At 34.1% G+C, this 25,991-nt stretch overlaps 1 protein-coding gene across 1 annotated transcript in view; it reads right to left on the reverse strand.

Moving 5' to 3' along the window:
• Dlg5 (MAGUK family member discs large 5) overlaps positions 1–25,991 on the reverse strand; it is a 440,912-nt gene that overhangs the window by 372,446 nt on the left and 42,475 nt on the right. Inside the window, exon 3 of the mRNA XM_090409542.1 lies at positions 8,232–8,316. Within this exon, the coding sequence (XP_090265668.1) occupies positions 8,232–8,316 (85 nt within the window). The remainder of the gene's footprint in view (positions 1–8,231; positions 8,317–25,991) is intronic.

Raw genomic sequence — 25,991 nt, forward strand, 5'->3', positions numbered from 1 at the left:
TCACAGAATGTCCTATTCGTCGTCATCAAATACAGAAGAAGAAAAAATACAGAGGTTAAATCAAGAGAAAAAAAAGAAGATAAAACATCAGATTATTTCAACCAGAAGTGGCAGAAAACTTATGCCTGGGAGATTAAAGGAAGAACTGTTGGTAAAGCGAAATGTTTTTGGTGCAATTGTGAATTTTCCATAATAAATGGAGGTGTTTATGACCTTAAAAAACATATGCTAAATAAAAAACGGGAAGTATTAGCCAGTAATCCAACTTTAAATTCGTTTTTTATTTCCCCGACATCGTCATTAGTTTCGACTGAAGAACAAAAGACTATTGCCGCCGAAGCTACGTTTGCCTATCACACAGTGAAACATGTGCATAGCTATCGATCATCGGATTGCATGAGTTCATTATTCACAACATTATTTAGTGATTCAAAAATCGCTTCTCGATTGGCATGCGCACGAACAAAAATATCTAAAATAATAACAAATATTTTAGCAAAAGACTGTATCTACAGTTGCCGAGAATTTAGGAGAAAATCAGCCATTTTCAATTGCAACAGATTCATCAAATAAAGGAAACATTAAAATGTTTCCTTTAATGTGTAGATATTTTTCTAAATCTAGTGGAGGAGTTCAAACAAAACTTTTGAGTTTCTTTAACAGCCAGTCAGAAACTTCAAAGGATATTTCACTTTGCTTACTTCAAAAGTTGAAGGAGCTGAATTTAAATCCCGAGAACATTGTTAGTTTTTGCGGTGATAATGCTAATATAAATTTTGGTATTAATCAGAGTGTATTTACAGAATTAAAGAAATTTAATAAGGATTTAATAGATATGGGGTATCTTTGCCATGTCTTACAATGCAACAAGAAAAGCTACAAGCTGTTTAGAAGTTGATATAGAATCTGCAATTTTAAAAACATATAGTGAATAAATTAAACATATTTGGTCGTTTGAAAATTAAACATACAAACTTATTGTTTTAATACTGACCATATTGTAATGCATACAAACATCTTACATTCTTTGCCTGCCAGTTTCGCCAGCAAACTGTCTAGCTTTTTCATCTATGTTATGTTATCTAGCAATGGGAAGCCTGCTATCACCATCTTGTGCAGACCTTTTCATGGAAAAACTTGAAAATAAATTTTCTCCACAATCTCCCCTAGACCATCTATATGGTGGAGATATGTAGATAATATTTTCATTATATGGCAAGACAGCTTAGAAAACCTAAAATCGTTTGTGAATAAAATCAACTCAATACATAACAAGATAAAATTCACTCTGGAAGTGGAAAACAACAGCCAACTACATTTTTTAGATATCTTGATAAAGAGACAATCAAATAGTGTCAAATTAGCTATTTACAGAAAGCCTACAGACACTGGAAGATATCTTCATTATACTTCAAACCATCACAGGACACACACAAACTGAGCATTATCCACGTGTTGAAAAATAGAGCCGGAAAGTTTATATCAGAAGAGGATACACAGACTGAACTCTGACTAATAGCCAACACATTATCACATAATGGATATTCTTCGAACATTATCAAAAAATATCTATACGGTGACAACCCCAGACAAGAAGAATCAAGCTTCCAGTACATTTCTACTGTAGTGATCCCTTTCATCAAGTCAATTTCTTATCAAATTGCCAGAATATTAAGAGCCTACAACATCAGAGTGGTCTTCAAGCCAACCACCAGCACCAGACAGGTTTTAGGATCCCCAAAAGATAAGGTGCCATTCTACAAATATCCAGGAGTATATTACATTCCTTACTCCTGTGGTCTTGCCTACATCGGACAAACTTCACGGAGTTTAGAGATCAGACAAAAAGAACATGTTGGTGATGTAAACCACAACAGAAGTTTTTCTTCCGGCTTAGCACATCATTTCTGTACGTCTAACCACATGATAGAGTGGCAAAACAGCTCCATGCCATATTTGGAAGACGACTACAGACATCGTTTATTCAAGGAAGCCACAATAGTGTTAATAACCGGCGGAAACCTCAAAAGAAATCAGGGTACTATTCTGAACAGTTCATGGAAAAACTTGATCCTGTCTCTAAATCCATCTGAACTACAGCTAGCCAGTAATCACATTACCGTTTACAACAAACACGCATGCATGATAATGAATAAGAACAATAAGTCCTCTCAGTCTCTGTCACACGAACGTGCAACCTTAGCAACTAGATTGTTTACAACGTTTTTTTGTTCCTTTCAATTTGCATTTACTAGTTTTTTATGCTTTTCCTTCAACACCTTGAAAAAGCTAGACAGTTTGCTAGAGAAACTGGTAGGCAAAGAATGTAAGATGTTTGTACGCATTAACAATATGGTCAGTATTAAAACAATAAGTTTGTATGTTTAACATATAATGAATTTAGTTCATATAATAAAAGGTTAGAAAATTTAAAAGAACATTATGAATTTTGTGACCTAGAATATTCAGATCTAATGCATCATGTTCCTACAAGATGGTTGTCACTCCTTTCAGCAGTAGATAGGCTAAAAAAAAATTTTGAGCCTGTGAAAAACTATTTTCTATCTTTGGAAAAACGTCCACCTATTTCACAAGATTTTTTTTCGAACAAATTAGCTGAAGTCTACCTTTCTTTCTTTTCAAATGCAGCAACCTGTGTCCAAAACGTAATTTGTAATCTAGAGCAGGATGGTTCAATTATAATAGAACTATTTAACCTAATGGCCAATCTGAGAAACTCTCTACTTTCTAAATTAAATGATCATTTTTATGGATTAGTTGCTATACAAAAATTGAAATCTTGTCGCAAACCAGTAGAGATAAATTTGTTTAAGAAAAGAGCAGACGATTTTCTGAAAACTTTAATTCAGTATAATGAAAAAATATTTAGTTTTGAAAATAATAAGTATGAGTATCTTAATATATTCAAATTACATGAAGTGGTACATTTTGATCTTTTCTTAAAAGTTATAGATTTATTTAAAATTTCCAATGTTAATATTGATTTGCTATATGAAGAGAACGTCCTTTTAAAATCGTTCCATAAAAATATCGACACAAAAGAACTCAAAAATATCACACATATTTGGATAAAATTTTTAAATGCATACAATGTTACTAATATTGAAAAAATTATTAATTTTGTTTTTGCTTTGCCTCACTCAAATGCAATGAGTGAGCAAGTATTTAGCTTAATATTCAACTCTTGGAAAAAGGATAGGAACAGATTAGACCTAAAAACTGTTGAGGGAGAATTACTGGTGAAAACCAATTACAATATGTCATGCAAAGAATTTTATGCAGTTGTATTAAAAAATGAAAAATTACTAAAAGAAATTTGCTCAAATAAAAAATATTGTTAGGTAAATACTTCTGTTTTGATAAAATAAATGAGGTTTACTGAATTTATATTGTAAATGATTATGCAAAGCATATCATGAGAATATTTCTAAAAGTTTACATTAGTGCTCATAACTGCCAAAATAAAATATTTAAATTTTGTTTAAAGACTTGCTATGAATTTGACTAATTGTACTAAAATTTGACCAACTCTGTGTTTCATGCATTTGTATATTGTGAAAACCTATAAATATAGAAATAAAATAATCTTATTATAATTGTTCATTCTTTATGTTTGATAGTGCAATCATCTCCAAGAATACCCCAAAACCTTAACATGAATACCCCAAAACCTACGTATGATACCCCAAAACCAAAATTTTTAATCTGGTCACCCAAGTAAGAAATCACACCAAAGTCTCTGACATCATAGGAAGATTGAAACATCTGAAGTGGCAATGGGCTGGGTATATTGCTCAAAAACAAGATCAACGATGGACAAAAGAAGTACTGGATTGGATTCCACAAGAGGAAAAACTACCACAACACCGACCCATATCATGGCAGATTGATATCATCAGATTTGCAGGAATGACATGGGGAAGGAAAGCCACTGATACATTTTTGGGGTAATCTTGGAAAGGCCTTCATCTAGCAGGTGGATTGACAATGGCTGATGATGAATTTAGTCAATATCTAAAACAAAGGATTTCTGAATACACTACAACTATGTTTTCCTTTTTTGCAGTCTTAGATTTCTATGATGTTGTAGCAATATGTCCATTAAAACCATTAAAGGAGATCAATAATAGCTATGTTCAATAATGATTTGAAGAGTAAAACTGCTTTATCTAGTCAAAAATTACTAGTTTCATAGTCAAGAGAAAGGTGTTATATGAACTGTTTAAAAAGTTAGAAGACTACACAACACTGGGAACTTTAAGAGTATACCAGAATGAAAATCAGTTAAACTAAAGTAAACAATATGCACATGAAGGAAAGAGACTGATGCTGTCACATTCTGTAGTGTAGTGTTTGTCATAACCAAAGTCCAAGGATTTCAAATTTTTATACAAGAACAACAAATTTGGTGGAAGCTTCGGTTTTTACTACACTCTTGGAGTGCAGAGCATTTCTAAGGATTCCTTGAATCTTTTTCATACAACACATTTTTAGCCAATAGCTGTAACTCCTATAAACAGACAAAATATTGCAGGAGCACTATCTCTCTCCTGCAACCAACACACAAGATCAAAGCAAAATTATTCCCAAACCTTACATTCAGGATATATCTGACAAGATAGCTGAAGTTCTCTGCAAATATAATCTCCAAGCTATTTTTAAGTGCAAATTCAGTTAACTACCTTAACCCATTCTTCTAAGAATCAGCTTCACACTCTTGTAAAATCTTGGAATGTATAGTTTCTTGTGCCTTCAAGGCCTACTTTAGACAGACTAGTAGATTTATTAACATAAAAGAATCAAAAACTTGAACTTAAAAACTGCATCTGTGATCAACTGTATGGTAAGTCAAGACTGGCAGACCAGACTGCATTTAAGTCAGTATAGGGGCAAGAGACTATTTTGAAAATCAGCATCAGCCATGAGTATGGCTGCATTAATTTGCCAAAGACCTGGGAGACAGACATTCTACGAGGGTGGTCTGAAAAGTTCTCGGCCTAACAATGAAAAAACGAATTTATAATTTTGAAATTATTTTTATATTTCAACATACTCTCCCTTAAGACTAATACATTTATTCCAGCGATGCTCCAGCACCATTATCCTGTCCCTGTAGTGGTTCTCAGTAAGATCAGCAAAATACCCCTCTACAGCTGCAATTACCGCTTGATTCAAAGAAAAATGCTGACCAGCGAGGAAGGGTTTTAGTTTTGGGAAAAGATAGAAGTCAGAGGGAGCTAAATCTGAGGAATAGGGTGGATGTTCCAACAATTCATAGTGCAGATCCCTTAATTTTCCCATTGCCAAAACACCTTTGTGAACAGGTGCATTGTCCTGATGAAAGATGCAAACCAGGTCTTTTCTCACGAATTTTATCGTCTAGTCTGGTTAAAAAATTGGAATCATATTCCCCGGTTATTGTTTTACCCTTTTCAAGATAATTAATAACCAAAATGCCTTTAGCATCCCAAAACACCAATGCCATGACCTTTCCTGCTGATGGAACCATCTTTGTCTTCTCTGGCACTGAACTACTGGCTTCTGTCCACTGTTTTGACTGCTGTTTGGATTCTGGTGTGTAATGGTGAATCCAATTTTCATCCATAGTAATAAATCTACACACAAAATCGGTTTTATTCTTGTTAAAACACTCCAAATATTGTTCAGAGATTTTCATGTGAGTGCATTTTTAATCAGCTGTGAGCAAGTGCAGCACCCATCTTGCGCAAAGCTTTTTCATTTGCAATTCTTCATGCAAACATATCTTACGCGTTCTTTTGAAATGCCTATAGTCTCAGCAATTTCATGCACTTCACCGGTCATCCAATACCATATCATACACTTGATCAATGATTTCTGGTGTTGTTACACTTTATTGGATGTCCTTCGCATGGATCATCTTCAAGGCTGGTAGGGCCATGTTTAAACTCGGCAGCCCATTTTTTAATTGTCGAAAATGAAGGAGATGAGTTCCCATAAACTTTTATGAACTTCAAATGAATTTCTTTTGACGTTAAACCTTCTTTTACAAAGAATTTTATAACTGCACAATACTCAATTTTATCCATTTCAAGGGACAACACTTTTGCTTCAGACAGCTGTATAAAACAAACTACTTGATAGAATAACTTGCAATTTCACATGGATGCTGATGACAGATGTACCAACTTGGAAAGAAAAAAAAACTTGCCGATAGTGTTGCCGTCTATGGTCGAGGATGAGAACTTTTCAGACCACCCTCATATTTGATTTGTTTTGTGATGGCACATATTCAAAAGGCTACAAAACATTTAAAAATGTGCAAAAGAAAATCAAATGAAACTAGAAAAACCCTTTCTTTTAAGATGATGTATGGGGAATGATTATTTGAGTCTCTTTTCTACCAATTAAAGCTCAAGATGCTCCAAGTGCCTCCACCTAAGTCAGATCACTTGAATCCAGTGACATAAATTTTAGAAGGATTAATAAGTTTTTACCTGACCTGATGAAAAGTAGTATTATATTCCACTCATTGATGGCTTGAAATAGGAACCCATGAGATTGTGAGTCACTAATACTCATGTGGGCCACAATGACTATTCTTATAGGGAGGGAGTTTCTTTTTCTTTTCTTATTTCAGTTTAAACAGATATCCTTACTGATTTAAATTTGAGGTTTTTTTTTTTTATTTCAAATTCCTGTAAAAATTTCAATTTAAGTTTTTCAAAAAAATCTGTTCTATTTATTTATTTTTAATTTGAACTCCAAAAATAATATTAATTTTATCCACTGAAATTCAATTTGGTTTCTCATTTCTGTTTATCATTCTTGAAAAATTAATTATAGTTTATGTGAATCCCTGCATTTCTATCTGTATTGTTACCAAAATGGCAAATTATACATATATACAAGTATCCCTTGATTAACGTGATTAATTAATCCCTTGATGTTACCGAGTATATCAAAATTGCATTAATCAAATATAAATCAATACTAAAAATTACAATTCATCCATGATCGATTATTAATCAATTACTAATCACTGTATTAATGATTAGTTTTATATGGTACTCTTTTAGGAAAGATAAAAAATGAATGCAATGTTTAATAAATGCTTGTACCTAAGTTAGTTACTGCATTTTTTTTTTTTTTTTTTTTTTTTTAAATCAAAGACGTTTGATAAAAAAAAATTTGATAAAAAAGAGTTATCAAGAGTCGTTTGATTTCATTTAAGTAGTTTTCTTATCAGCATAAATTCTACGATAACAAGCAAAATGACTCTCTGGACCTCAGCGAAAATAAGCATTCTTCGATTAACATCCGGATCCATATCTATTACTTGCTGCTTAAGCGATTCTAAACTGCGAAATATTCCATCCAGTTCTCCTTTGGAACCTCATCTTCACATTCCATTTGTTTGTTGCCTTCATATGCACCTTGTTGTTGTTCAATTTCAAGAAGATCGTTGTCACTGAAATCGTTTGAATTTGAATCCAATAATTCTTTAACATCTTCTGCATCAACACCATCAAAACCAGGGTCTTCACCAATTGCAACAATTTCCTCAAACCACGTTGTTCAAAGGATTTTGAAAACCACCTAAATCATTTGCGCATTCTGACAGAAGGTTTTTCCAAACATCTCTCATGCAGCTAGAAGACACTTGCTCCCACTAGTCATGAATGTTTTCAATTGCTTGTTTAAAATTTAAACAAAAAATTTTGGAAAAATTTTTAATTTTTCCAAAATTCTTGGAGCATAATTCTCCCATTGTTGTCCCTTTGGGAATGTCTTTTTAAGAAAATAGGCTTTGAAATTTACAATGACACCCATGTCCATGAGTTGATGTCATATTTCGTAAAAAATAACACTTTCACATTCTCAAACTGATCATTAAGAGAATTTGGATGAAATTCTTTATTTGAATGAAAAAATTTACGAAGAACGTAAATTTGTAAATACAGCAGAACAATTGGAGCACTTAATCTTAATGCTTAAGGGGAAAATTGACGTCATCATGCTCACAACTATTTTTCTTACGGCCAGGAAACACTCCTCGAGGTTTGCATGGTAAATATAAAGTCGTATTAATCAAAACTCTTGCCACGTATATAAAGGGATTTTTGCAATTAATTTCGCTGCGTTAATCAAATTCCACGTTAAGCAAGGGATACCTGTACATATGAAATTCTACTAAGCTCAATGAATACATTAATTTATTTATTTATTACCATGATTTTTGCTCAGTGCACTTAGAGATGATGCAATACTACCTCCTCCAGCTGTTAGCCTTCTATAAGTTCCCTCACGTTCAACCTAAGAAAGCAAGTTATTTATATCAATTTAAATCTTTTACATAATTAGCAATTATTTAAGATTCAAAGAGCTCAATGATGTCACGTTTCATATAAAATATGTAAAAGAACATTATCAAAATATACTAGAATCTTCAGCAAACAAAAGGAGAAAACAATTATACATCCAGGGTTAATATTAATTATTATGAATTATTTATAAAAATAAATTAATAACCAGAACACACACAAATATAACATCAAATGATAAAATGTGATAAAAATGAAATTCAAAGCAGGCAGTTACCTAAGAGAGATTATCAAGCAGTATTATACAGTGAACATATATTTTAAAATTATACAATAACCCATACTTTTGACTAATAAATGCTATTTCATTTGGTGTTGTAATTCCTTCTAAAAAGAAAGTTGCTTTAAATGTTTAGCTTTTTTTTAGTTTTTTTTTTCTAAATTAATACTTAGTTTGGAGATGTTTTTCATTAATTATATATGCAGGCTGAGTGTTTACTTTATAGTTACTTTAAATACTGTATTGTCCAATACACAGGTATCCTTTGATTAACGTGATTAATTAATCCCTCGATATTACCACGTATATTAAAATCATGTTAATGAAATATAATCAATGCTAAAAGTTACAATTCGCCCATGTTCGATTACTGTATTAATAATTCGTTTTATATGGTATCCTTTTAGGAAAGATAAAAATGAATACAATGTAAATGTTTAATAAATGCTTGTACTTAAATTAGTTACTGCAAATTTTTTATTAAAAAAGTAATCAAGAGTCGTTTGAACAGTTTTGGATTTTTTTTCCTATCAGCATAAATTCTACGATAACCAGCAAAATGACTCTCTGGACCTCAGCGAAACAAGCATTTTTCAATGAACATCTGGATCCATATCCATTACTTGCTGCTTAAGCAATTCTAAACTGCAAAATATTCCATCCAGTTCTTTGATTGTTATCTCCTTTGGAACCTCATCTTCACATTCCATTTGTTTGTTGCCTTCATATGCACCTTGTTGTTGTTCATTTTCAAAAAGATCGTTGTCACTGAAATCGTTTGAATTTGAATCCAATAATTCTTTAACATCATCTGTATCAACACCATCAAAACCAAGGTCTTCATCAACTGCAGTGATTTCTTCCACCACGTTGTTCACAGGATTTTGAAAACCACCTAAGTCATTAGCGTATTCTGCCAAAAGGTTTTTCCAAACAGCTCTAATGCAGCTAGAAGACTTGTCTTCTAGCTGCATGAGAAGCTGTTTGGAAAAATCCCAAATGTTTTCAACTGCGAGTTTAATGTTAAAATTTTTCCAAACTTCTTGGAGCCTAATCGCATTTCCTCCCATTGTTGTTTTTGCTGCCTTTGAGAATGTCTTTTTAAGAAAGTAGGATTTGAAAGATTCAATGATGCCCATTTCCATGGGTTGTGGCAATGATGTCATATTTGGTGGAATTTTGGTACATTTAAAGGCATGTTAATTAAAACTCGTGCCGCATATATAAAGAGATTGCTGCAATTAATTTTGCCGTGTTCATCAAATCCCGCATTAAGCAAGGGATACCTGTACTGTGATATAACAACAGAGGCAGTGAGTCCTTTGAAAAACTTCATTTAATATATGGGTGTTGAATGTATGCACTGGTGAATGTGAGTAGTTTGCAAGGGAAAAGAAGCATTAGCACATACTAGAATGTGTGAGAAATGTGTGGCAGATTCATCCAGATTGAGGATCATGAGATGAACGAACAGAAAATGTGGAAGCAACAAATGAGATGGATTGGCAAGCTGTTAAGCAAACGGAGCATCAGTATAAGTATGACTAAATAAATACATGTAAAACCAGAGTAATATATATATATATATATATATATATATATTTTTTTTTTTTACTGTGGCCTATTACTGTGGTTTTACGTGTGTTTATTTCATCATCATCATCAAATTCCTGCCATGTACCCTCAAGGGGTGTACAGGATATGACAGTACTACATGAAAAAATTACATCATTACTAACTTCCTATCTACAATTTTCCTCCAAATCAGTCTGTTACTTGTCAAGACTCCAACATTATCAGATCTTATATTTCTATCGTCTAAGGCACTTTGTACCGTATCAATCCACCTATATCTTGGTCTTCCTCTGGGTCGTTTTCCTGCCAACATGGCAGAGAACACTTGTTTTGCTAATCTTTCCTCTCCCATTCTATTTAAGTGATCATACCATCTGAGATTAGCTCTGCTAACACATTCCTGGATGCTGACAATGTCAAGTTCTTTCCTAATATCCTCATTTTTAATATGATATTGCCATTGATGCCATCTGTTCACGCCTCTAATCTTTCTCAGGACTCTCATATCTGCGGTCTCTAGTCTTTGGTCAAGTGTTTTACTTCTGACCCAGCTCTCAGATCCATAAGTTAAAATTGGTTTGAACACAGTCTTGTATACAGCTAATTTAGTGTTCCGACTAATTTCTTTCTTATTCCATATGAATTTATTCAATAGACTTCCCACGATACCAGCTTTGCTGATTCTGTTGTCTATTTCTATATTTAGTTTACCATCTTCAGTAAAAATTGTGCCTAAGTAGCTGAAATGTTTTACTTGTTCCACAGGTTCTCCATTCACAACACAGTTGACATTTTCACTGATTCTGCCTATTTTCATTGTCTTTGTCTTTTTATTGCTGACCTTCATACCATATCTATTACAACAGCTATTCAATTTAGTCAGAGAATCTTGCAGACTTGTAGCGGATTTATTTAGAAGTATAACATCATCCGCATAAAGCAAAGAGCTGACATTAACATCTCCAATTTTGATATCAGGTTTAATACCACATTCCTTCATAATGTGATCCATATAGATAATGAATAACAGAGGGGATAATGTACATCCTTGTCTCACACCAGATTTAACATTAAACGATCTTCCTGTACTTCCTTCAATTCTAACTGCTGACTCACAACTCAAATAAAGACTAAGTATTGCTTGATATAATGCACCATTGACACCATATAACTGCAGCGTATTGTATAGCTTCTCTCTTGGCACCTTGTCATATGCCTTTTCCAAATCGACAAAACTTAAATACAGATCTTTGTTATATTCCCATGCTTTCTCGACTATTTGTCGTAAAGTGAAGATCTGATCCTGACAGCCTCTATTTGGCCTGAATCCAGCTTGTTCTTCACCAAGCTTTTCTTCCACAATTCTTCTCAACCGTTTCTCAAGTATACTTGCATAGATCTTGCCAGGAACACTCAGTAGGGAAATACCTCTGTAATTCTCACATTCAGTTTTATTTCCCTTTTTATATATGGGTACTATGAGAGCTCTACTCCAATCATTGGGAATTCGTCCCTCTGTCCAGGCTTTCTGAACTATGCAGTGCAGCCACTGTAAGACTCTTATACCACCATACTTCAGCATTTCTGGTCGAATATCATCTACTCCTGCTGCCTTTCCACATTTCAAGCCTTTGATGGCTTTTTCTACTTCAAGTATGGATATATATTCCTGACTGCATGCCTGGTCAGTGTTTTTTATCACTGTGTTGTCATCACTGCTTGTTTCATTTAGCAGTTTTTCAAAGTAATTACTCCATACTTCAAGGATATCTTTTTCTCCTGTTTTCATTTCACCTTTATCATCTCTAATTCCTTTTACAGCACTCTTTCCTCCATTCCTAAGCTTCTTCAATAACCTCCAGAATATTTTGCCACCTTCTTGATATTTATTTTCTATATTCTTGCCAAAGTCCTCCCATGACTTTTGTTTAGCTAGTTTTACACACTGTTTAGCTTTCTTACATTTGTCTCTGTATTCTGTAAGAGTAAAAGCTGACTTATTTGCCATGAACTTTTGATATGCTTTCTTCTTTTCCTTCACTGCCTCTTTAACTTCCTGTGTCCACCAGGGAGTTCTGATTTTTTTATTCTTGCACACAACCTCACCACATGCCTCTCTGGCAGAATCAATCAATGTTTCCTTCAGAGTTTGCCACTGAATCTCCAAGGTTTGATTCCTGTTCTCAAACTCTTTCATTTTCTTTTCAATAATATTTCTGTATTTTAGTCTACAGTTCACATCTGAGAGCTGCTCAACTTTTATTCGCTTTAAAACTTTCTTGCATGTTATTCATTTCAATATGAAATTCAATTTTATCCTGCTCAAGACTAAATAGTGATCACTTCCAATTTCAAATCCTCTGTACACTCTGGTGTCCTGCACCAGGGAGAAAACATCACTATCAACAATAACATAGTCAATGAGACTTTTCTTATTCCTAGCCTCTTCTCTCCATGTGAATTTGTGCACATTTTTATGTTGGAACATGGTGTTAGTAATAACCAGTCCATGTCCTGAGCAGAAATCCAACAGATATTTGCCATTATTATTAGCTTTGCTCTTTTCTCCAAATTTTCCCAAAATATTTTTGTATGTCTCACAATCATTTCCTACTCTACTATTTAGATCCCCAACAAGGACCAACTTTTCCTTTTTCATTGTGTCAGTTGCTTTTTCTAAAGCCTCAAAAAATTCCTCCACTTCTACCTTAGTAGAACCTTCTGTGGGACCATAGGCACAAATAAGTCTCATTGTCCAGTTTCCCATTCTCATATTTGCCCACATTACTCTACTTGAGACTGACTGCCATTCAAGAAGATTAGCCTCGTATTTTGTGTTGAATACTATGGCTACTCCTTTTCCTTGATTGTCATTGCCTGAATATATCATTTTGTATTTATTGCTCACCACCAGTTTTGGTCTTTTTTGTTTCAGTCACCCCTATTATGTCGATCTGGTACTTATCTAATTCCTCAGCTAGCTCCATTTCTTTGCCATTCAGGCTTCTTACGTTGATAGTACCAATCTTTAACTCTGGTGATGTTGAGTTGGGGTTTGTTTTCAGATTTGTTCCAGTAGCTGACTTTTCGCTGTTCGCCCTGGTTCCCTGGCGAAAACAACGGGGGCCTTGTTTAACCGGGCGACGCCCCAGCCGGCATGAAATTTTGTCATGTTGTACCATCATTTTTTATTTTGGTTTAACCAATAAGAATACAATTTGGTCGGCTAAATCCCAAATTGCCAGCCCATCCTCGTTCATTCAGTATCAAAGTAGATACCCAACAGGGTGCACCACGAGAAGGTGAGGATTGGACATTAGGTCAGAAGCCCTGGTCGGTTCTCCGCATTCCTTTAAAGGCTATGTGGAGGTCTCCTCTCAGTTATACAGCTTTGACCCTTAAGCACAAAGGTAATGTGGCATTACCTTTGTCTGCTTTTAAGGTATTATTTGTTTATCCTTTTTCAAGTTTGAGAGAGCTCTTTTTTTCTTGGGGTGTTATGTTTAGGTTAGGTGGCTTTGAAGTTGAAAGGATAACAGCACTTTTTAATCTCAGATCATTTGCTGTTGTTTCTGGAAAGGATGAGAGTGCTTTCTCTATGTTACCGATGATGTCGACCTTAGGAATATGATCTGGGGCGATGGCAAAATTGAATCCTTTCTTAAGTATTTCAGTTTCTGGTTGTGGTAATATATGTCCCGAAAGAATAAAAATCACTTTTTCATCAGGGAGGCTTGGTCCAGAGTTGTAATACTTTTCATATAGTGTGTTGAATATTTTGATTTGAGTTTTTTTACTAATTAGAAAAACTTTGTTGAAACTGTTGTAAATCATCTTATCTAGAAGCCTTATATATTCTTTTCGCTCTTCTTAAGTGGAATTGTTCTTTGAATGTTAAAAACTTGGAAATAATGTTAAAGTTTCTGAATCTTTTTAAGAAAGTTAGATGGCTTAGAAGTCTAGCTTTTTTACTTTTGAGTTTCTCAAAATAAGTCGCTCTCTATGTTGGAAGCATGAAAGATCTATTCTGTTAAGTTCAACTCTTACGTGTTGTATTCTTTCACATAGTAGGGCTAGGGATGCCTTAGTATATATTCTTTTTGCTCTTCTTAAATGGAATTGTTCTTTGAATGTTAAAAACTTCAGAATAATGTTAACATTTCTGCATCTTTTTAAGAAAGTTAGATGGTTTAGAAGTCTAGCTTTTTTACTTTTGAGTTTCTCAAAATAACGTACCTTTTGTTTCATATCATCATCGAGTCTGTTCATTGTTTAGGTTATATTTAGTCATTCAAACATAATTAAATTATAATATATTGATCTTTAATTGACCATGATTTATGAAACATCTAATACCAACAAGTTTTGCCAACGGGGCTGTCCAGCTTCTTCAGGGCTTATAATGGTAAGAGAAACTTGTTGATATTAGATGTTTATAAATCATGATCAATATATTACAATTTAATTATATGTTTGAATGACCAAATATAACTTAAACAATGAACAGCAACAGGACACTGGATCCTAGTGATGGTGTCTGAAAGAATGGATAGCAAAAAAAAAAAAAACACTCAGAAGAAGCAAAGCAAAGAATACAGAAAGATAAGCAAAGAAAAAAATGAAGAACAAAAAAGGGCCAGTACCATCAGTGGTACTGGCCCTTTTAGTTTTTCTGCCAGTACCAAGCCACCCCCCTCCCCCTCAACATGAAGGTCAACTGATTTTGCCAAATGTCCGGCAAGTTTATATGTAGACTGTCTAGATTATCAACACAGGGCATATCGAAGTGTCAGGTTTGGGAATTTTTAGTACTCCATATGACCTGGGCAGCTTCATAAGGCATGCTAACCATTTCTTTGGATGAAGATGCGAGTTTCTTCAGTAATTTAATAATTTATTCTTCTGTGTATTATTAAGGTTTTGATCTATAATTCTGTATGTATCCTGTAGCAGATCATGTATTTTGTTACCATATTCTACTTGATTCATTAAAGCAAAAGCATCAACTTTATCTACTTTGGTTATGACAATATTCTTGTTATTACATAGCTTTTTTAAGGCTGTAATTTCTTTATGTGGATTATTGATCCTGGGTTTGAATCTAGCCAGAATGCCTGCTACATCCAAATGAATGTTATAGGCTGTTAAGGAAAGGAGATAGTGTATTCAACATTTTCAATTTCTGCACTTGCAGCTATATAAGCAGCTAAATAATTAAATCTTTTTTTTTTTTTTTTGCTTGTTTTTCATTAAAAATTAACCCACAAAAATCAACTGCTTTGAATTTAAACAATAAAAAGTCATACAAAACAAAGACTTTGAGAAGTGAGTTACAAAACTTATTTCAATTATGACATTTCAGTTTCTAATTACACTGGTTTCCATGCGTTAAGGAACAAAGAGAAAAATCACAATAACTTGGACCAGCATATGAAAGTCAGGTACATTACATAAAATGTGATCCGAGTCTGGTTATCATATACAAATGAGTGGCACTGTGTAGCAGTGAAATGGAAATGAAGCCACAGCATGCACAAAAGCAGGTACTTTGGATGATTTCCATTGTATCTGGAGTGAACAAGACATTCTGTGAAAGCAAATTTCTTGATGAGAGTTAAAGGGGTACATATCTTGCTGACATCTGTATTATGAAAACTCAGTTAACGCTGTTTATTCCTACCAGGACTGATGAATGCATGTCCTTGTCATGTCTCTTGGGCAATGCTTTTATGGCTTGACTAGGAGGGCTATGCCCCCCCCCCCCCGGCACCTACGGTGCCCCTAGATAGGACTTTAGTTTCACTCACTTGTTTTACTTATCATTGTATTGTATTTGTGTGTTATTACAAAAAAGTTATTTGTAATTCCTGAAGATGTCTCTGTGACTGAGACGAAATACTGGAAGCATTAAAATTAGTTTTAATCCTTTCTCAGAGTTGATAATATTCCATTAAACCTCCAACATGGATTCTTCACAGCACTTCAGCCTCAACAAATGAAGATGTACAAAGATAGTGACCTGATATTTAATAAAATAAAATATTTAATTATTATTAGCCTTCTACATCGAGACTTAAATTGATCTGGGGAGGGGTAGCAGTAACATGAAACTCCACAAATTATTCAAATTCATCTTCAGATCTCAATAATACATGCAACTATTATTAAATGTGTTGCAAGTCAATTTTAATGTTTCTGAGGTAAAACTGGAACAGAACAAAATAATAAATTCATCCAATTACAATTAGACAACCGATTCTCGTTAGTATTAGGATAATACATTCTCTCTAGAATCTTGGTGAACTATCTCTGAATAAGATTCTCTTGCTATTCTGCAAAGTTTTTACTTGTCTACCAGAGACCCAATATGACTATCATAATTTCCTTCTTCCCGAACAAGTGAAATATTTTCAAGCTTCTACAAGTGAAGCATATAATCTGCTAAGCTTTACCAGTTGTCTTCCCAATGTGATTTCTGAACTAAAATTCCCTATCACCAAAATAATACACAAATCCTCATATTAACTTTTTCTCTATAGCCTGCCCATTCAACTTATATCCATCTAATACTATCTTCGTTCCAAATTGCATATACTTACATTTATTTACATTAAATTTTAAACCCTACTTCCTTGTCCACTCTTCCAATTATTTGAGATCATTCTGTAAAGAAGTGAGGTCATCCGATTAGTTGACTGCTCTGAATAGCTTATGTCGTGAGCAAAGAGAAATTTTACACTTAATATTCGACCTACACAAATTATGAAAAATCGCTCCTAACTTAGATGGCTCTTTGAGGATTCCCATCTATATACTACTTCCTGTTATCTATTAATTTAATATTAATCTATTTTATGATCATACTGAATGTAGTCTATATAGACATCTTAAATATAAAAATTGTGAAAATGCACAATGTATGGCTGCTATGATAAGTACATCGAGAGAGAGAGAGTGAGAGATAAAGAGGTAGTGGTGACTTGGTCAGACTACACATGTACTATTATGATCAAATTTGGTCACTTGATTTTCACTGCCATGTGCAATCACTAGAGAGGACCCAGAGGCAAATGTTAGTTATGCAGAACATTTGAGAGAATGTAGATTCAAGAGTTTGGTGGTAAGAAGAAAATACATGACATGATAAACACCTTCAAGTTGGTTAAAGGATTTTATTGGATTAATACTGAAGGGATTACAAAAACAGTGGAGAATAAGATGAAAAGAAATGAGAGGTCATCCCAGGAAGTAGTGTACAGATGTGAAGATCGATGTGAGAGTAGGTTTTTTACATAGAGTGGCTGGTGAGTGGAACACACTGCCAGAGTGTACTGTGAAAACAGGGAGATTTCAAGGTTCAATATGATAAATGTTGTTAGTTAAGTGGGTCTCTCAGGATGAGTCTACTGGTTCCATGGAGGTTATTATAATAATAATAGTAATAATAATAAAAACAAAAATTTAACACAAAAATGTGTTAAAAATTTTAGGTGGCCTGCAAAAGAATCCAAGATATGAAATGCAGATATGGTCCAGAGTGCTTATTTGAGTTTGAAACTTCTGATGAACACAATGGATCATATCTGATCTAGGTACTAGAGCAATGGTTCTTAACCTTTTCGAAGTCATGGAACATTTTTGATTATAAGAAAAATTTGGGGAACACCAAAAGCATTAGTATCATAAAGTTAACAATAAAAATATGCATGGACTTGCCTTTTATAAAAATAGAACTTATTTTAATGCGATACTCGAGCTTGTTGGCTTTTGCAGATTTCAGCAAATTTGGCAGTAATCGTAATCATTTTCTTCGATAATTTTCTACAGCTCAGCAGGGAATGTAAATGCAGCATCTTCACCTGTTATTTTCACATTCTTTAAAATTTTCAAGCCAGCCTTTGCTAGCTGCTAATTTTGAATTGTCTTCTTTATATTTAGTCTCTTTTTCTCAAAGCTCTAAGGTCTTTTCAAGACCTTAGAGCTTTGGCCATGATATTATAGGCAATAATTGGAATTCTCATTTGATTGCAGTCTTATAGCCAAATAATCAACAGATTTCAATCATTATAGCACTTCGATTACGTGTGCATTGCATACTTGCAGATGTAGATGCAACTTTACCTTGCTTGCAATACTAATCAGCTTTGGATAAAATAGTCTGTATTGTAGACTCATTAAAACCAAATTCTCTTGCAATGTTACTTTTACTTTCACCACGTTTAAATATTTTAATTATATCAAGTTTAGTATCTAAGGTACTTTCCTCCTCTTACTTTCCTCCTCTTTTTTTCACTTAATGACCCGGTTGTGGGACTGTCCTTATTCTTTGACATGCTTAATGGGTGTAAAATTTACAAAGAACGTAATTTGTAAATACAGCAGAACAATTGGAGCTTGTAATACACCCACTCTTAATGCTTAATGGGAGGAATGATTCATCATATTCATGACTTTCTTTCTCTCAGCCAGGAAACACTCCTCCAGGCATGCATGTTTTTGCATTGTAAATTTAATTAAAACTCTTGCCACATCCAAAGGGATTGTTGAAATTACTTTTGCTGCATTAATCAAATCCCACATTAAGCAAGGGATACCTGTATATGACTGGGAGTTGCGTGGAAATTCAGAGAGTGTGGTTAGCAAGGTGTAAGGACTAAAATTTTTGGTTGGAGGGCAGCAAATGAGTAAAATGGGTTACCAGTCTGTTGTGGATGACTTTTGGTGAATGAGTTCAAAGCAAATTATAATAATTATTGTACAAATGTTGGTTAGTGCTTGAGAAAATGTTTAGGGACTACTTAGATGAGTCCATAGACCTCACGAAGATGCCTGTATAATAATAACCTTGAGCAATCTTTACAGGTTCACAACTATGGTCCCCTAGTACACAATCCTGGGAAACTAAAAATACCCTTTATTATTAGGATATTAAAGAGCCAACTTTGAAATTTTTCCAGAGGACATATAAGAATACAATCATCAGCATCAGAGTTGCCTCAGCTCATGCTACTTAAAAGACATGATCACTGCCCAGGTAGTGGTATATTCATCTTTTATTAGTGCATTTATTTATTTAGTGAAACCTTTACCAAATGCACTAATAAAAGGCAAATATATGGACAAGTGGATGGTACCCATTTCTTTTAAGTAGCACAAGCTGATGCAACTCTGACACCGAGGATTGTATTTTCAAACTCTCTGGTCAAAATTTTGAAACTTTCTAAGTATATTTGGCTTTGAAATAAGGTCTGATGTTTAATATCCTCTATTTCTGATAATTTACATCACCAAAATAAAGCTATGGCTCTTTCTTTGAGAAATTTATTTCAAAAATTTAAACAGTGTTAAAATTTTTAGTTCAGTAAAAATCAAATTGTCCGCACAGTTAGCCTAGTGGCTATGCGTTTCGCAACCATATGTCCGGGAAAGGAATGCCCTAGGTTCGATTCCCATCGGTGACGTGAGGAGCTGAAGGATCTTCCTCAGCCATAGCCAAGTTAGCCGATCTTGGGTGTGGACAGTAGGGTTTTTTCCCCAGTTTATCCTGGGGTTTTTCATCCTGCAAAGTAGGCAAACCAGCCTCGAGAACTCAACACTACAGAACATAGGGCTGACCACCTTATCCTGTGAATGGTTTGAGGTCTGGTGATTAATAAATCCTCAATACCACAAGGTAAAAGAGGGTAAAAGGAAGATGAGATGAGAAAAATCAAATCAGAAGAGGAGTGCAGGTTCGATAATTTTATTTATGTAATTCAATTCTGTTTCACATTTTATGATTTAAATAGCTTTTTTCATATTTCCTTACTTACAGAGGAATACTAGTCATTGCAAATATCTGTTTTGTTGATCACTGACTTTGTAGTAATGAAATGCAACATATTTCAACCCAGATATGCATGCATTATTTAATCTTTATAGAGTGTGATGTTATACTACAAGATAACCAGTTAATTGCAACACAACAACTTAAAATAGATAAACTAACTTAAAAAGATAAACTTACCCAGTACCTAGTGATGGAATAGCAGAATTGATGGCCTGGTTGGCCGAACGGTTAGCATATCCGCTCTCCAGCCTTTTGGCTGAAGAACGGATATGCTAACCACTTGGAATCCGATCATGGGCATGGATGTTTGTGATTGTCTGTGGAAATACTAGTGGTTGGTGAGCAGTAGATGGCATTGGTGTAAATTGCTGTAGTTGGTGATTTGAGTGGTGGAGATGGAGACTCCTTGGAGGTGTCACATAATAATAATAATAATAAAATAAGCAGAGATAGTGGGATTTTTTTCTCCTGAAAACTTTTGTCAGTGGTACAGACAAAAAATACCACTGGTGATGGTGGTGGTAAGTAGACGCCGTTGGTGTAGGTTCTGATGGTAGTTGGCAGTTTGATTATAACCTACATTATTTTGAATTATTTCTAAATTGTCTCCATGTCATATGACATCATTAGCACTATCTGAAATACTGTCATATGAAATGTTTAGGGGTCAAGTCAGAATTCAGGAACACACTAACGTAGTTATATGTGAAGCCATAATGGTTTTATTTTACTGAGAGTTTTTATTATATTTTATATTTTCCATATTTGTTAGAATGGCAAGAAGAAACTGTTTGCTTTATTCCATAAATCCAATTCAAGACATATGTACTAGAAGCAAAAATGTAGTGAAAAATGGTATTAATAAAAAAATAATAATAATAAATGAGAATGTATCACCTATAAATGCATGCATTTTTTTTTTTACAGACTGATAAACATGCTAATACATTATGTAGTTAACATATCTACTTCAATACCAGTAGTTACACAGGGTTAAAATTAGACATAGTATTAATAAAACTTATAAACTGACCATGGTCATATAACTATGTAATAACCTTATAAGCTGACAAATCTGATGAGTGAGATATTTGATTGACTGGTGAGTGAGCACAAAATTTTTCAAACCCTGCTTTGAAATCATTTACTTAACAGCTTTATAAACTTCAATCAAACTGCTCTTAGTCACCATACTTCTAAGGTTTCAACCAACAAGGTCTTTCTTCATAAGATTCTGTTTGGGGAGGAACCAAATTGAAAGTGAACACTCATATTAGATTTATGAAATCAACTACTACTGTTTCGAGATAATGGTAATAACATTAAAATTCGCCATTTCAACTTAAGTAATAAGGTCAGTTTTCGGGAATGTAGACACATGCACACACTACATTAAAGCAACTAGCACCATACTATCATAGGCTACATAATATCTAAAACTTAGTCTGCATAGCCTGACCTATTGTGGTGAGAAAAGTAAATTATTATAAATTTGCTATTTATAATAATTTACAAATTTATGTTGGTGAATATTGGTACATATCTGTTTACATTCAAATTCAGTAGCTCAGGAAAAGCATTTTCAAAGATGAAATACGTAAAATCTCATTACATATCAGCCTTATTTGATGAGCATTCTGTGAACTACAATTAAGCATAATTATCTCTCAATGGAGACGAGGGAGGAAAAATAAATTCCATACTTCTAATTTCCCAAAAGTTTGTTTGCACACTAATATATTCTGTATTTTGTTAACAAAAAATTGTATAAATTTTGTTTTCTATCTTAATATAAGTATACAGTATCCTCAAATGACATATATAATACCTCTTGGTGCAAAAAATATAAAATATTTACTTGCTAGCTCTTCTCAAAAAAAAAAAAAAATTGCCAATCCCTGGTCCAGGGCATAATCATAAAAACCTGTTTCCCCATGACAGTATATACATACTCTTATCCTCCAACACAGAAATTAGAAATAATAAATACTTTAAAAAATATAGTAACAATTGCTCCAAAAAAGGAACTGAAAGCAGAGCTGCAATAGATTAGGGTTGACCTTAAAAAAAAAAAAAAGTAGTATATGATAGTCTAGTAGAATGAGTGCATCTAGTGGGGTGCATAAATGCTCTGTACTAGGGTCACTATGGTTAATTTATATATTAATGATAATGGAATGATTTAAGAAGGGGAAGAGTCAATTGTTTTTGGTGATACAAAAACTCAAGAAGGCAAAAGCTGATGTAAATCATCCTTCAGGACGAGTTACATAAATTGGCATTCTGGGCAAAGGGATAATGGTGGTTAATTTAATGCTGCAAAATGTAAGATAGTACTCAGTTGACAGGGATTTGAGGGTAATGGTGAACAAAGAGTTCAGTTCAGAGGGCATATTTGCAAAAGTTAGCAAAATAGCTCAAAAGATTATCTGGATGTTGAAAAACACTGCAAGTAAAGGCAGAGAGGTTATTTATTCTTCTTTATTCCAACTCCATGGAGATACCCATAGAATAATAAATGGTTGGGAAGATTTGGGATTTGTACAGAGTTAGCAGCTGAAGAGATGAAAAGTAAAGTCTTGAGCAAAAAAAAAATAAAAAGATGCATGCCAAGTTTTCTGGAAGTCAAGAATGCTCCAGAAGTGATGTGTTGCAATGGTTGTAGATGATCTTGAAACACAAAAAGGCATGAGTACTATAAACTGTCACACGATCAGCAGGAATGGGTAAGCACCACTCTGAGGGAGAGATCTGGTCTCATTCAGCTGAATGTTAGCAAAGGCAAGGGAGATGAACTGAGGTATTTTTTGCAAGAAAATAGACAAAACTGTTTGGGAAGAATTGAAAGTTAGGTTGTCATCACTCCACTGATGGAAGGTTGCAGAGATCAGTGTTTATGGGAAATAATCGTAGATCTTGAAGAATGTTTGTCATACAAGCAGGAAAAATGGAGAGAGATCACAAAACTAAAAATAAGTTTTAATGTCAGTTGTATGGATGTATATATGTATGTCTTATATACATAAATGAGAGTTCATTTATGTAAGAAAAAAGAATGGATGATAGAGTCCTGAGGAAGACCTGCATTAGTACAGAAATCTGAAGAGAATGCCATCATCATCATTACATGAAGTTAATGATCAGGCTTCCCAGTTATCAAATCTTTCTGTAGTGTATATGCCCAAAGGTGGGAGATGTAAGCAAGAAGATCTAACATGGATCCTACAGACCAATTTTTATCTCCAGATGATGAAGCTGATTACTGATAAGTCCCCCTCTATTATTTAAGAAAACAAGTTGGGAGTAATGGGTCAATAGTCTCATGGCAGAATTTATCCAATCTCTTTTTAATATGTTGAATATAAATCTACTTTCATTGAGCAAGGTTTGTGCTAACTCACATAATCTAGCAGTGACAGCAAAGTAGTGTCGATTCTCAAGCATTTGTTAAGTATAATTGGAGGATATCATTAGGAGCAGATGCCTTTATATGTCTGAGTTGTTCAGGCATTTTCTGATAGATGCCTTGCAAAAAAAAAAAAAGGCCACTAAGTATGTAGTGTGCTAGTTATGGTATAGTTGGAGATGATTTGCACAGGCCTTCTATGGAGTTAGAAGAGATGAATGCTTCATATTTAGCTGTTGTACAATAATGACATCTGGATGATAGAGGCTATTAATGATATGCAGACTATGAATGATGGAAGGACAGCAGACAGCTACCATCAGTTCATGTTCCTATCCAAAATGCATTGTTATAAGAAACAGTGCGAGTTCTACAGTTAAGGAGTTAAAAATTACCCCCCCCTCACCCAAAAAAATAAAACGTTCCTCTAGCCAGCAACTAGAACTGAACCTATCCATCTAACACAGTGGAGTTTTCAAACTGTGGGATGGAAAAATGGAAATCTTTAAAGAGAGCAGCACCGGTTCGTTAAGGGAGGTCATGCTACTTTTGTAATTTGGTTACATTTTATAATAGGGTAAGTAGTGTACTGGACAGAAAGATGCTTATACCATGATTTAAATGGATTTTGATAAAGCATTTGATAGAGTACTGTATGATACTGATAAAAAAAGTACTATAAAATACTGTTGAAACTGAGCAGATTAGGGATGGATAGTCATCTGAGGCAGGGTTTATCAAACTTTTTCTACAACGGAACACTTGACAAATCCTGAAATGTTCACGGAACACCTTGGTTATTTTATAATGTAATTAATAATTAATTGGTAATTTAGCTTATTTTATTTTCAATTGGCAGTCAGTCTCAAGTAGAGTAATGTGGGCAAATATGAGAATGGGGAACTGGACAATAAGACTTATTTGTGCCTATAGTCCCACAGAAGGTTCTACTAAGGTAGAAGTCGAAGAGTTTTTCGAGGCTTTAGAAAAAACAACTGACACAATGAAAAATGAAAAGTTAGTCCTTGTTGGGAACCAAATAGCAGAGTAGGAAATGATTGCGAGACAACAAAAATATTTTGGGAAAATTTGGAGAAAAGAGCAAAGCTAATAATAATGGCAAATATCTGTTGGATTTCTGCTCAGGACATGGACTAGTTATTATTAACACCATGTTCCAACATAAAAATGTGCACAAATTCACATGGAGAGAAGAGGCTAGGAATAAGAAAAGTCTCATTGACTATGTTATTGTTGATAGTGATGTTTTCTCCCTGGTGCAGGACACCAGAGTGTACAGAGGATTTGAAATTGGAAGTGATCACTATTTAGTGTTGAGCAGGATAAAATTGAATTTAATATTGAAAAGAATAACATGTAAGAAAGTTTTAAAGCGAATAAAAGTTGAGCAGCTCTCAGATATGAATTGTAGACTAAAATACACAAAGATTATTGAAGAAAAAATGAAAGAGTTTGAGAACAGGAACCAAACTTTCGAGATTCAGTGGCAAACTCTGAAGAAAACATTGATTGATACTGCCAGAGAGGCATGTGGTGAGGTTGTCTGTAAGGATAAACAAATCAGAACTCCCTGGTGGACACAGGAAGTTAACGAGGCAGTGAAGGAAAAGAAGAAAGCATATCAAAAGTTCCTGTCAAATAAGTCAGCTTGTGCTCTTAGAGAATATAGAGACAAATGCAAGAATGCTAAACACAGTGTAAAACTAGCTAAACAAAAGTCATGGGAGGACTTTGGCAAGAATATAGAAAATAAATATCAAGAAGGTGGCAAAATATTCTGGAGGTTGTTGAAGAAGCTTAGGAATGGAGGAAAGAGTGCTGTAAAAGGAGTTAGAGATGATAAAGGTGACATGAAAACGGGAGAAAAAGATATCCTTGAAGTATTTAGTAATTACTTTGAAAAACTGCTAAATGAAACAAGCAGTGATGACAGCACAGTGGTAAAAAACACTGACCAGGCATGCAGTCAGGAATACATATCCACACTTGAAGTAGAAAAAGCCATCAAAGGCTTGAAATGTGGAAAGACAGCAGGAGTAGATGATATTCGACCAGAAATGCTGAAGTATGGTGGTATAAGAGTCTTACAGTGGCTGCACTGCATAATTCAGAAAGCCTGGACAGAGGGACGAATTCCTGATGATTGGAGTAGAGCTCTCATAGTACCCATATATAAAAAGGGAAATAAAACTGCATGTGATTATTACAGAGGTATTTCCCTATTGAGTGTTCCTGGCAAGATCTATGCAAGTATACTTGAGAAACGGTTGAGAAGAATTGTGGAAGAAAAGCTTGGTGAAGAACAAGCTGGATTCAGGCCAAATAGAGGCTGTCAGGATCAGATCTTCACTTTACGACAAATAGTCGAGAAAGCATGGGAATATAACAAAAGATCTGTATTTAAGTTTTGTCAATTTGGAAAAGGCATATGATAAGGTGCAAAGAGAGAAGCTATTCAATACGCTGCAGTTATATGGTGTCAACGGGGCATTATATCAAGCATTACTTAGTCTTTATTTGAGTTGAAAGTCAGCAGTTAGAATTGAAGGAAGTACA

This window comes from Typopeltis vanoorti, chromosome 19 (assembly GCF_054136105.1).
Source record: "Typopeltis vanoorti isolate ZY-2024b chromosome 19, IOZ_Tvanoo_1.0, whole genome shotgun sequence".
NCBI classification, from domain to species: Eukaryota; Metazoa; Arthropoda; class Arachnida; order Uropygi; family Thelyphonidae; genus Typopeltis; species Typopeltis vanoorti.